The following is a 14354-nucleotide window of genomic DNA, read 5'->3' on the forward strand; positions in this document are numbered from 1 at the left end:
AGACAATTTCCCAAATGTCAATCATTTCCTGTAACTAAGAAGACAAAACAAAAATGAATGAATTCTATCTAACTTCTGATTACACGAAGATCCATCATGGAAAGAATAAGAAACAGTAAATGTGATTCCGATGAACTAGAAAAAATGCTCCTTCAAAACAAATCCTTCAATTGTGAACTGAAAGCTCCACAGTGGGATGTTTAGTAAAGGCCAGCTTGGTAACAGCTTTCCATGTGGCCCAGGCACCGTCTGATGATACGTTTGGACTAAAGACGCTGGGTGAACTTTTGTTGGACTCTTAGAAACTAAGGCACCCATCTGGGGACAGAAAACAAAATCCTCCTACAGCCACACAGTATTTTCTGGTCCTGGGTTAACATCGTATATAATATATAAATCCTTACAGTATATAAGGGCCTAAAGTATGTTACAGTATGTAATAGTTTCATTCCAGCCCAGAGACGGTGAATATGAATTCAATCACATTACATTCCCTTCCATGACAGTAGGCTACTATCCGACAAAAAATATGATCAGAGGACAAATATCTCAGCTCTGCTTGGATTTGTACAATAAATATACAGTACACTGATGGGGTTTCTGCCTCGTATTTGAGCTGGGAGATTGGCAAAAGTATTTACATGGAAAAAGTGCACCGAAGCCGAAAGTCTACCTGCCAATAGCACCATCGCGGTCATCCTTAAAAAAAAAAAAGACGGGAGAACAAGGTCCCCCATTGCCATCTTCTAAATCTCCGGGGTACATCCTCTTCGAGCGATGTGTCCAGCACTTTGGATTCATAAAACAACAAACATGGAGGAAGACTAACAATGATATCAATAATTATTATTATAATAAAAAATAACATCACCAACAAATAATCTTCCATGTTCCACTTCACAGAAGTGAAATTCAAAACAAATAAAAAAAAGTTTGTGTCAGCGTCGCGGGCTGAGCAGTGGTTTGGATTCCACCTTGATGGAGGGCAGGAGGATTGGGTTTGATAACAGGGAAATCCTAACTTCTCTTCCCCCCACCGCCCATTCTTCTTTCTTCCTCTGGTCCATAGCTGGGTTTTTTTTCTGTTGTTGTCTCAGTCTGCCCTGTCCTCTTTGTCTCACCCTCTCGGTGCCGTCCCCCTCCAGACTTCTTGCCTGGGTCTCGGTGTTTCACTGACGCTCCGAGGGTCAGTGGCCTTGGCATGTCTTGCAGCACATCTGTCTGAAGTAGGCTCGGCTGCAGAACTTGAACTTCAGTACCAGCGGACAGTACGCCACTTTATTTACATCTTTGCACTCTGGTGAGGGAAACAAAAGAGCCGTGTTAAAGAATGAAGAAGTTTCATTTTATTTCCTGTTCTTATTCATTACCGCAGTTTTCATAAAAGGCACAACCTGAACATTCTGCATCTGTCAATAAATAGGATTCTCCAGCATGGATTCATTCAAAAATTGGCAAATTAAAATTAAACTATTTGTCTTTAGAAGTAGAAATATTGAGAAAAGATGTACCGGGTAAGTGGCAGAGTTCATCTTATCTGTTTTGAGAGAATCATAGCCCACACTTTGAATATATCCCTGCTTTATTTTACACATTGTGTGACAATGCTGCAAATTAAAGTACAAAAGCAAAAGATAATTCATCCTATTAGAAGTTTCAGGAAGATCAGATAAGGCAATAGTTTTAAACTCTTTTCGCTGATTCCTTTTACAGATACCTGCACAAATTGTGGACAAAATGAAATCTCCTTTTGACAAATGATTGTGGTAATAAGTATACTCATATTGTGATGGGCCTGTGAAAAATATAGTGTAAATTTGTGTATAGTGTACGCATCTGAGATGATCTGTTATTCACTCTTACATTAAACTGTCAGATAGTGTTAAAATTGTCATTAAAAAAAATAAGATTAATTTTGGGGGATACTTGTATTTTAATTTTAAAACAGTTTTGACTGTATAGACTACATAGAAAAATGTATGTATATGAAATGTATTTCATCATTCAGTATTTTTAAAGCAACGACAGTCATCTCGAGTTATAATCTGTCCTCATGATACATGCAAGTTAAACCATTTTGTTCTATTTGGGCTCTAGTTTAGGTTTTAATGACCTGTTGTACAAAATGTTTGGTGTTCAGCTGATAAAAGATGCACCATGTATGTCATCCAATACTGAACAAAGCTTGTATAATGACTATTTTGCAATAATGAGAACTACAAAGTCTATTTCAGCATTGAGAAGGACCAAATCAGCAAACATGTCAGTAAGCTGAAGGAAAAAACAACATTTTTATCCACAGAAGATTCTCAATCTACGATAAAAATGTGTTCCTTTCATAATTTACAGTAGTTTAAAATGAAATAGATTGATTGGAGCCAGTTCCAGGTATCACAGAGTAAATTGAAATGTACGCAGGGTACACACTGGACAAAGACAAAGCGCTAACAGAATGAAACACACAATCACCTACATAGGCCGACAATGTAGAGACACTAATTACCATAAGAAAAGGGGAAAAAAAAAAACATCACAAGCACAGGGACATCATGCAAATTCTACCCAATGCAAACCACTGGGATAATACAAATGCTGAGATTCACTAAAAACTAATTTAAAAAAAAAATATAAAGGTTATTTAAAGAGTCCTAAATGATTACAAGGCTACTTTCAAGTTGTCAAACAACCTGGATTTTACTCATATAATTAGGTATTTCTGGAGGACGTGAGATAAACTTTGAGAAGCATAAACTGCAGCCAACCTGCTACATGAGGGCTGGTGTATCTCCTACGGGGCTCAACCCAATAAAACTCTGCAACTATACTTGGATGCAGAGCTTAGACTGAGGCAGATCCTGGCCTCGTTCACTAACTGGGCTGACTGCCATCCCCACGAACCATGCTCTCACACACTCACACACACACACTCAAACTGCTTGCTGGATGCTGGACAGCCAGCGCTCTAAATGCCTTATCACGATCAGAGTGTCTTCCCTTATTAGGCTTTGGCTCCTGCCTCCGCAGAGCCAAATGAAACGAGACATTGCCTCACTGCTGTCCGTAAAGGAACAATTAGCCTACAGCTAATCCCATTAGCCAGCCTGTAAACGCTGCTCACGTTTTCCATTCAGGCTAATCGAAAGGCCCTTCTCTATGTATCTGAATAGCCATCCATCATTTGTAAGTGTATATGGAGGGTTGAGCTGTTTCGCTTTGACCAGGAGCCAACCTCACTGGAAAGATTAATGTAGCTGGCAAAGTGTAGAGGAGTGTGTCATCCAAGTGTGTTTAGGTCATAGAAGAACAGTGAGGATAAAGATAAAGACAGTTTATAAGCTTTTCAATTGGGGCTTTGTGTGAAAGCGGTGCACAAGTAGCTCAGTGTGGATTCACATAAAACCATCTGTCTGCGGATTGGAGGCAGTCGGGGCACCTCAGACAGCCGGTCACACAAACAAGGTTGAGTCAGATGTTTACGTATTACACATTTCGTCATCTCACCGTCGGCGTTGGAGATCGGCGTGGCGTCGCACTTGCTCTCACACTGCTGCATGGTTGCCGGTCGGAGGGACTCTGGACACTCGTTTGACGGCTGCCCAGTGTAGGACAGACACTGCACCGTCCTCATCTGCTGGCCGAGGCCACACTGTGCCGAACACTGTCACGGGAAATAAAAAAACAAACAGCAGGGGAAAACTGATTATCTGAGTAGGACAGGACCATATTTAGGAAATGAATTTAACAAGGTAAATGACCAATCCCTCCTCTGTGACCATGAGGGTTCGGCTGGGGGAGTCTTTGCATACTCCAGGAGTAATCCCCCACGCATGCACGCCACAACTTGATCCAATCATCAAGGCAGCAGGCAGACAGTCAGCTGGAGTCACCTTCCCCGATCTGATTCACTTGACTGCTTCTCTGCATTTTATCCACCGTTTTATGTCTTTTATGAATGTTTTATTCCCCTCATTGCGCAGATTTATTCCCGGTTAAGCACTTTTACACATGCTTGCTCGCTGTAGGGACAGAGTGAACATTTTTGGCTTAGAAAATAAAAAAACCTCCATAAGAATGATGATTTAAAAAAATAAAAAAAAAGATCACTTTCTTAACCTACATATGTTTGTCTTTAGACCAAAATCCTCATGTCAACATTGTTAAGAAAATAGAAAAATTATGTTGAATGCTAATATAGAGATTTCCAAGTCTTCATGTAAAACCTGGTTTGTCAGAAATAGAGACATTGTTATAGTCAATAACTGCAGAGTCACACTACTATAAGCAAACCCTGTGTTTGGGATGATATTTAGCCATTGATATATCAATGGGCTCAATGTGGCAGCCTACAGTAAATCATATAAAGTGGAGATTTCTACAGCTGCCTATAGATGCCATTATCTATTTTACCCAGTGCTGCGCATGTGATGAAACCTATTAATAATTTACACTTACTAATTTGCTTCTTTTCATTGCAAATAAAAAATCATTACTTCTCCCCTCAGTTCTTCCTGTCTGATAATGTGCATTTAGTAGTATTATTGTAGTGTTATAGGTGCACGTTAGCTGGGCTGTCAGCTCTGTGTGGATCAGTCCAGTAATATATTCTCTCATTATGTTTGTCTGATGTTACTTCAGTAAATTGGTGGAAGATGTTCTGTGAGCTTCATGTTAATGCTTCTTGAAAGAACGAGCTTCATACACTAACATGAACAGCGGAAGTGAACTACCAACATGCAGACAGCTCTTTTGAATATGAGCTAATGGTAATCCAACTCATCCTGCAGATACACGCTACTGATGACGTTACTCATACTGAGACATGTTTCATGTTGCTGTCTGAAGCACTGAGTTTGGTCGGGATTAATGAGGTGTGCTGCCCCTACGGTAAACAGGAGTTCGGCGTAATAGTAACACAGCTGCTCTTCAAAGAAAATGACAGCTGCTGATAAACAGTGAAATCGGTGAGCAGGCCAGAGAGAGACAGCGGCTCTGCATCTCTCCAACATCAGTAATGAGTGGCGAGTCCACTGAGACTCCAGTAACTGTAACTACATTACTAATTGTGTAATAGTAGTCAGTGACTAATACATAACAGGCAAAATTGTACTGTTACACCAGCTGTTCAAGTACTCCACGTTGTGGAGTAAGGGCAGGAGTTTTCTGGGATCTGCTCTCTAATCTTCGGACAATCCACAATGTCTTCTGGTCTGCTGTCTTTAAGTCCAAAAAACTAAACAAAAAAACAAACCAAAGCAAAAAAACAACAACCTGAGGAAACCTCCTCTAGCATATGGCCCATATTGAATTTATTTTCTCGACAAGAAAAGACGCAAACTAATAAAGTGTTTGTTGACACGTGAGAGGTTTTGCTTTACCATGCCCAGAATGTGCTCCTGCCTTTGTCTGACTAACCTCTATCAGTGTGCCAGTTGTAATAAAAATGCAGACTGGGCCAATGGGTGGCCATTAAACCCTTTTGCAGGCAAAGGAAAGAACAAAAACAAAGAAAGACTAATAAAAAAAAAAAAAAATGTTTGCGGATGCCAACTCACTTTGGGCATAATACAAGTCTGGAATAAAGTAGATATCTGGGTAATGAATATGACATTGGAAACACTGAGAAATAACACACCTGTCTGCCATCAGTATGTGTGTGGTGTGTGTGTGTGTGTGTGTGTGTGTGCGCACGCCCATGTATGAGTGCATGATATGAACACAGCTACTACCCCCACCCACCTTTCTGTCACCTTCAATGATTCTCTCAGATCACTCAGCCTGCATGTCATCCCTTCCCAATTAGAGGGTCTTTATTAGGGCCCACTGCCAGCCATGACAGATGGTGTACGTCAGTGGTGCAACTTAGATGTGATTTGAACTGGTGACCTTTTGGCCCCGGAGGAGCATGGGCTCAGTAGCTGGCAACAATCTCCTCTTTCTGACGTTTTCGAGGGCCACGGGGCGAGCCGTGAGGCCGAAGCGCCTAATTACAGCCCGAGGGAGGGGACGACGAAAGTGGCATGTAAGAGTAGACTCCAGCTGCTGCTCTACGAGGTATTAACCTTGGCCCGGCGTGGTGATGGTTTGTTCTTTTTGATGGGACCACACGGCGATTATTAGCTTGGCCTGCTTTGTTTATGACTGTTATTGGCACTGACTGAATGCTGAAGGAGAGAGGCGCTGATGCTTGGGCTTGTGAAAGTTCTGGTGTTGGTGAGAACACCTTCAAACTGAACTCATTAAGCAGGTTTGTGTCCCTGCCTCTATCGAATGGCTGAAGAAACACTTCTGGAAAAATTTACAATATTCCTTGATCGTCCATCCCAGTGTGGTGCAATTTATAGTGCAGGTCCATTTCTTCCATAGCGTTTATATAGTCTTCTCTTCTCATTCATCTGCACCTGCAAAGCTCTTGGTGGTGTTACTCTGCATAATGACTCAAAGTGTTATATCAAATACCAAAGACGGACCTTAACAGCTGCTTGCAGCAGTACTTTGAAGTTGTTTGCACTGACATGTTCAAGTAAACTTTCTTTAATTTTCATCTTTTACATATACATTTTATTCTGCATGATACTTCTTAATGATCTTCTAAAAGTATTAATGAATCGATTGAAATGTTTAATTTTTCACTGATGTTAAATTACATTTTTTTTTTTACCAAACTTTTGAAACAGAAAGAAAGTTAATTATTGGCCAAACAGCATTTTTTGTTCTATTGCTACACTATAGCACCTTTATACTTTGTGGGGGGGGGGGGGACGTGGATGTGTTACTACAAACAGATTCAGAAGAACAAAGGGACAAAGAACAAAAGGAAAATATTAGGATAAATTACAAAATAAAGTTATAACTTGTCTACCAACTGTTGAATAGCAAATGTATATACATTAAGTAATTGGCTACAATTGCCAGGCACCATAAACAGGTAAAAAAGAACACACAGTTTGGTAAGATTTTCAAATATTACTTTCTTTAAACATATTTTCATGAGATATTTATCACTTTTGAAGCTTGGTTATGGTGAACTGGAAAAGGTGAAAATGAAGCTGGTTATACAATTGGATACAAGCCACATTGACACAGTGGAATAATACTGCAAATCAATAGCGTGAAGTGAATGCAAGTGGACATTCAATGAAGAATTCATAATCCATTGCCATAGTTACTACACACAGTTTTCAGATGAAGAGGGGAAAAATCGCCCAGTATTGAGTCTGATATGCACGATTCATCAGCTTTGTGCTGTGACCTTAAACAGGCTCTGCTTTTGTGGTGTACATATTTATCCACGCTCTCACACGCACCCGTGAACACACGAGAGACTGATAAGAAGCAAAGCAAAGAGGAACCTGGACTGCCCGACTTCTGACCCAAGCGGCACAGATAAAACCATGATATCATCTCTGCAAAGTGACTTGCATGAGGGCCTTCTAAATATCTGACCGCACTGTTTAAACACCCACTTTTACGCTAAATTATTAGTAAATACCGCAAAATAACAAGTCATACTTTTTGCGTATGCGAAAATCTCTGACGCACGATTTTCTGGCACCCTCTCCCCAACGTGAGTCAGCTGTGCTGTAAAGTGTACTGCAGCTTTTTTCCCTGAGCTCAGTAAGTCATGTTGGGGTAAGCCCAGGAATGCTAACTCCTTGGTCTTCCTCAAAGTCATGTTCCTGGAAGTGACAGAGAGGCCCGGCTCCGACGTAGAGATAAACTTCAAACGGCCTGCGGGATACGACTGCCACCGATCATACACTCCAGGCCTGTTGGAGCACTTGGACTCCCAAATACAAACACGACGTCTACGCACACGCGCGTCACAGGCCTGCTTGGATTCCCCCCCATGCATGTCATCCAGCAATAATTTATACTAAGCACTCACGTTCACATGGAATCAATCAGCATATCTTGTCTTTTAAATATTCAAAGCGTTTTTTTTTTCTTTTTTTTTAACCAGCCAGTTGTTTGGCTAAAACATATTTTTAGGGCTATGAAGTGCAGTCTTACCTGTCCCCATTCACCGGGGATCCAGCGAGGGGGAGGACAGCGTCCCAGACTGCAGCGGATTCGAACTGGAGGCTTGTTGTGGCTCGGGCAGTGGGAGGGCGGAAAGGTCTTGGTCAAATCGCTGCTCTTGCACAAGGCGATCCGGTGCTTGAAGCCGGGGCCACATTTAGGTGTACACTAAACAGAAAAGAGAAGATATTGCCAACACTAAAGACTCTAGTTGATTGAAAATGCAGCTGCAAGATGGTCTAAGAGGTCTAATTTTCCCAATACTGAATTGTTTTCAATGCATTCCAGTGAAATATATAAGCCTTTCTTTAATATACAAAGCTCTTAACAGGCGTCTTTCTTCAGGTTTTCAGCTCAGGAGCTGAACATAGACTTCATTTTAAAGATCAATGTAAAAACTGTACTGTTTGACAAGGCTTACAATTTAAGCCACTTTCTTAGTTGAGCTGTTTTAGGCTTTTAGGGCTGAGGTTGGTTTCTCTTCAGCTGTCTGTACACTCTCCTTTCTGTCCTCTCTTTTTGTATCGACCTCCAGGTATCTGGCTGTGGAGCTAAAACTTCCACATTTCTTACCCCCATCAGTCAATGTAATGTTTATTTTGATTCTTTTTTGTTTTGTTTTAGTGATCATTTCTCTCTTCACTATCCACCAAAGGATCGATCTGTTGGAGGTTTGTTAATATTGTATTTGAATGTTTGGCGCTATGAGAAACTATGTTGGAACTGGTGCGATATGATATAAAACTTTTGAATTGAACTGATCATCTTTACCTCAGACCAATCCAGAGTGACCCATTTTGGCGGGCAGGACTGGTTGTTGCAGGACTCCCTCTCAATCGGTCGGTGAGTCAGACAGTGAGAATCCTCGAGCGTCTCCTCCTCAGCTGGGCCGATCTTCCTGATACAAAGGACCGTCCTTGTCCTCATCCCGCCATCACACGTCTTCCCACATTCGGACCAGTCGCCAATAAACCACCTGCGAAACAAGAAAGAACCACGGCTCAGTTGTAATACTCATCAGTGAGGCAGAAAACTGTTCTAAAGCGTCTTTCAAAGCCAAAAGACAGCATTGCTTCAATTTCATAGTCTCTTTTGTTTTCATCTAGTTTGACATCAACAAGTTCAAACTACAACCACTTGCTTTGGTTGAATCTATCTTCAAAACACTGAGGTCACAGCTGATATTAATGTCTGTCCAGACTCTTATAATAGATATTGCGAAGAAGCCTAAGAAATCTAATACAAGTTTTGAAGTGCACGCTCTGAGGTAATTTTACATTAACAAACATATGACAAACATGAGGTCATCACAACCTTTAACCGTCAAAATCTAATCACCCCCACGGCGCAGACAATGCCAAAAATAAGTAGAGCATCAAATCACAGATGGCCTAAATTTAGATGAATTTCAATTAATTCACACTAAATCCACAGCAAAACTAAAGCCTCCTTATTAGCACAATGTGTCTTTTCCAGGCCATCAGTGCACAAACAATGATCGAAAAGTGATCATTTGTCTTTTTAAAGAAAGTAGGTTTATCTATGCTAGCTGCTGAGCCAGCAAAACTCTTGTATTTATCCACTGAAGTGAGATGGATACAGAAAACCCACACAGGCATAAACAGCTGTGAGGTGAGAAAGTTAACCACTTCTCCAGCATGCCATCTTATTTAGTGTCGATTCATACCAGGATAGAAGTAGTGGATGCGAAGCAAATCTTTCTCAGGATAAAAAAAATGGGTCCATCACATTTTATGTTAAGCCTTGTGATATTCTTTTGAAATTTCCCTCAAAAATATCAAACTACTATTTGGAATCCAAACATTTCTAAATTCAGCTGCACTGATTCTCTGGGGGTTTTTTTTTTTGTAAAAGTTGCTTTGTCAATTAGAAAATACAAATGGTGGCTCTGAAATATTTAAGGTCCTTCACGTTAAACCTCGTGGACATTTTGACGAGGGTATCCAAGTGTCCGTTTACCGCGAGCGTAAAACTATTCAGCCAAGCCTCATTCAAATCCTTGTATGCAGACCCGAAAGTTAATATCATAAAACTGTACAGACAACAGGCCTCTAAACACATCCAGCCCGCGAGATATTACATCATCCGCTGGAATGTATACAGAATTAACGACGTGTTCAAACATCTGTGTTAGCTTTCATTACCCGAGCCCATAAAACCCTGGCTATTCTAAAACAATCGTGTTTACATGGTCTCCTTCGGTCGGCCCGTCCTGACGCAGCAGACGGGGCTGTTTGCCCTCCTAACAGACACGAATGCCACGTGTACAGTGTAACTCACACGCGCGCTGCCGTGGCCTTCAAGTGCTAATCAAAACAAAGTCTGGATCCGCCGCATCCAGATGTGATTATAAAAACCCGATAGTACGAACATATGAAAACAAATTGCAGTCCATACAGTAGATTTACAGCATGATTGCGATTTTGGCAGGAAGACATCGGCCCTCAACCTTGTGCACAAATAACTGTTGGACAGTCTGAAATCAATTAACATGAGGCATTTAATCCCTCTTTTTGCGAGGCGAATTCCAGACGAGTTCAAAGACACTCGGCCACCAAAGACAAGTTCATATTCCACCTTTGTATGTGTACGATGCCCCTCGAGAAACAAAACAATCACATACAGGTAGTCGCTCGCTGAGCTGTTATTTTTGGCAACAAGCAAAAATTGGAAATAGTTGACATATGAAGTTATAGATCACTGTGCTTTTGTCTTATTATTTTTCAGCAAAACACATTTTAATACCAGGGATCATTGAAGATGAATTAACGTCACAAGTTAGTCTCCGTTTTATGGTTTTTTTTTGTCTTTTAAACGCACAAACTTGGTAAATATTGGTAATATAAACAGATTTAATTGAAAAGTCATTAGAAAATAATACGTTGCTCAATCAGCACTTCGTTTGGTCGTGACTTTCTGGTCACAGATTACTTTTCATGAAATTAGCAGCACAGGTCAGAGTGAGCTTGTGAGTTGTAAGTTTTGTCATGCATGAAACATTTGCATTTGAGTTACTATCTCGCTCTAAGCAACTTGTTCAATATTGAAGAAGAAGCTAAACGAAGTCAACGAACCACCAAGATGCCATGATTGCAAGTAACATCAGGTTTGGCCGCCAGCCACTGTATCTGTCATGCATCAGATTCAGCTTACCTGATGCCACACAGAGCATCTTTACCCAACAACGGTCATTAGACCTTCACCTTTATGATGTTGTTATCGTTAATAAGCACAATGTAGGAATAACACACACAAGAAAAAAATGTGTGGCCGGAGTTCAAGCTCTGTCTGTATTTATCGTGTACGATGCTGAAACCCACGTTCAAATTGGACCTCCTCAAGCTGCCAGTCACGAAACCTAGATAATCATTGGCTAATAAAAATAATGGAGCTTCAGTGTTTCGTACTCTGGAGGACACGGCTCAGTGTTGCAGTCTCTCTGGTTCTCCGGTGTTTTGCTGTCTGGGTCACAGTAGCTGTTCTGCACCACTGAGTTGTCGTCCAGCCTTTTGCACACCACCTCCTGCTTCTGAGAACCTGTACAGCATTAAAAAAAAAAAAAAGAAAAGAAAAAAAAAAGATCAATAAGAGCCCAGGTGATATTGAACATTAAATAAAAAAGTATTCTGGAAACAGTGTGTCAAGTGCTGCGTTTGGAGCGGAGGACGGTATCATTTTCAGTCTGTCGTAAATCCAGACATGTAAATTCCTGATTCTTTGCAGGATATGTTGGCAAATCACTTTTACAGGGAGGAGAGCTCTTTTCTTTGGCTTCTGTCGGAGAGAGCGAGGGCTACCGTATCGGTGTCACACCTCCCACTGTGTGAGCCGCCACGCATTCTGTGCATGTGTGTGTGCCATACCAGTTAAGACGGGGTCTGTTTGGACCCTCATGGGACATATCCCGCAGCAGACTTGTCTGGCAGATGTAATGAGATATGGATGTGTGTGTGTGTGTGTGTGTGTGTGTGTGTGTGTGTGTGTGTGTGTGTGTGTGTGTGTGTGTGTGTGTGTGTGTGTGTGTGTGTGTGTGTGTGTGTGTGTGTGTGTGTGTGTGTGTGTGTGAAGTATAGAAAATCTACCCATCTGCGCTTAAAGTGAAATACAGTGTAGAGGAGCAGTGCAAAGCAAGGGGTAGAGGAGTCTCTCTTGTAACACTGTCAGAAGGTGTTTTTCATCGATTTTACTACTGTAGTGATATACTAAAAAACACTTTGTGATTGGCTGAGCTTGCTCTATCAAACGGGTTTAGGATTAAATAACATTTTGGTGATTTAAAGCTCTGCGCAGTCAGAGAGACACAATAGACACAAACTAGATCATCAAGATCAACAATGCCAAGGCATGTTTTATGATACTGGAGGATTGCGGGTGCTCCCCCATCTAATGTATATCTTTGAAACGTCTCTTCTGGACTTGAAAATCCTTCCTCAGAAAAACCCACATGCTTATTCAGTTATGCTTTTACAAAATATTATAAATCCGTCCAGGCCACGCTTGACAACTGGGAAGAAACACTATTTATTGTTACACGAAACCCATTGCTTTTGGGCTAAAAGGTTTGGTTTAGTCATTCTTGAGGCCGTGGTCACCATTTCGCTGCGGTTTGGGATTTTAAAATGTTTGACTTTGTAGGACAAGCGCTTTGGAAGAGCAGCCGCATCTCCGCACAGCGCCGGTAAACCCGAAGCTATGCAGAGCAGCTCATTCACAGAACTTGCACCATATTCATTTCTTTGGCAAAGATATGGAAAATATACATATTGAATTTATTAGACGGCTGAATCTCGAGCTTTAATGTAATGATTCTGGTAGAAACCCATCTCAAATTATAATCTCGGATTTCTGTACACTGCTCTGAGGTGCATTTGTGGCAATATTGGATGGAGAGGATTTACAGATGGGCACACAAGCGCATGCACCAATGCACGTATGCACACTCACACATGCACAAACAGACAAAAACACTACATGTTTGAAAAGGTTAGAAATAATTAAAAAAGACTATAAATGTATAAATTGTGCTATGATATTGAACCCTAAATGCTTTGCAGGCTCTATTTTACAAAAAGCACCAGACCTCAGTAGTAGGTTGACAAAGATAAAATAACTATTTCACTGAAATAAAATTAAACACAAGGTGCAAATTCATGCCCATTAACAACTTGCAAAATGTTTAGAATTTGAGTAAAACCATTCAACAAGCAAAAACATGGCTCAGTTTTCTTTTTTTTTACCAGACGACTGATGACAATTTTCTCTTGTCTGTAATTTCAGAATAAAATGCTTTACTTATTACATTAGATTGAGTTCAGCCAAAAGCTGTTGTGATCATTGAAAATATAATTACTTTGTTACTGTGTTAGTTTAAATCAGGCTTGGAAATTTCCTCTTCAATAAATCTTATAGTTTGTTCCGCTAACACTCAGGAAGTCTGGGCATCTGTGGAGTGACTGGAAAGACTGACTTGATGACATCAGGACTCTTTCCTCATATGTAATGTGGAGACACGCTGCAGTCTGGCTTACCTCCAGCACAGGTAGCAGAACATTCAGACCAGGGCAGGTGATGCCAGGAAAAGCCCACCTCGTTGTCACCGCTCCCCGTTCGCTGTATAGGCACGTTGAACTTGTAACGTATTCCCAAGTTTTGCTCCTGAAGGAGGACCTGCAGTGAATAAAAGTTGTTGTCTTAATGCTTTTGTGAACCTTACCGTTCTTTGTCTCAGTACATTTTAATTCAATCTCCTGCCAGACCAGCTTATGTCCCACCTCTGGCTCATAATCCTTTCTCTTACTGAATATGACCCTCTGATTTCAAGCCTCCAATGTGATTGTGGTCCATGTGTTTCATTCTCCTCTAATTGTGTATACAATGGTTCAAGGTGCATTCCTACATTGGGAAAATTAATCCACCTCCCTCTATATTAGTCAACACATAGATGCTTGTATACTGAATATCGTATCATGACAGATATTGCAGAATCCATCTAGTTTCCTCTTAACTGTAAGAGACTGATGTGTTACAGAGCACATTTACATGAACATACTATATCTCAAGCATAGATGCACAACTGATATGTAAGACAACAGAAAAAGGGGCGCACAATCCATCTCGAAAGCAGCACTCTGTATATTTCCACACTTCGAAGTGGAGCCTTTCCCACTTACTCATATGTCTGACCTGCAGACCTACCTGTCACCCTGCCTGCTTTTCTCCCCGTCACTCTACCCCGAAACACTATCTGTTTGGTCTTTGCTGTCTCACATTGAGTTTGATTGCCTTTTCTATTCTTTCCCGGAGTCTACTTTTTT

The 14354-nt window shown here is 41.0% G+C and overlaps 1 protein-coding gene across 3 annotated transcripts in view; it reads right to left on the reverse strand.

Annotated features, from left to right (window-relative positions):
* Positions 1-1187: 1187 nt before the first annotated feature.
* Positions 1188-14354, reverse strand: part of adamts6 (ADAM metallopeptidase with thrombospondin type 1 motif, 6) — a gene marked incomplete at both ends in the record, with an annotated part of 59602 nt that continues 46435 nt past the window's right edge. For all 3 annotated transcript variants that reach the window (XM_080509581.1, XM_080509583.1, XM_080509582.1), the window contains 6 exons: positions 1188-1297; positions 3502-3658; positions 8011-8187; positions 8791-8995; positions 11448-11577; positions 13569-13707. In XM_080509581.1, the coding sequence (XP_080365707.1) occupies positions 1188-1297; positions 3502-3658; positions 8011-8187; positions 8791-8995; positions 11448-11577; positions 13569-13707 (918 nt within the window). The remainder of the gene's footprint in view (positions 1298-3501; positions 3659-8010; positions 8188-8790; positions 8996-11447; positions 11578-13568; positions 13708-14354) is intronic.

The sequence above is a fragment of the Blennius ocellaris genome, assembly GCF_963422515.1.
Source record: "Blennius ocellaris genome assembly, chromosome: 15".
In the NCBI taxonomy this organism is placed as follows: Eukaryota; Metazoa; Chordata; class Actinopteri; order Blenniiformes; family Blenniidae; genus Blennius; species Blennius ocellaris.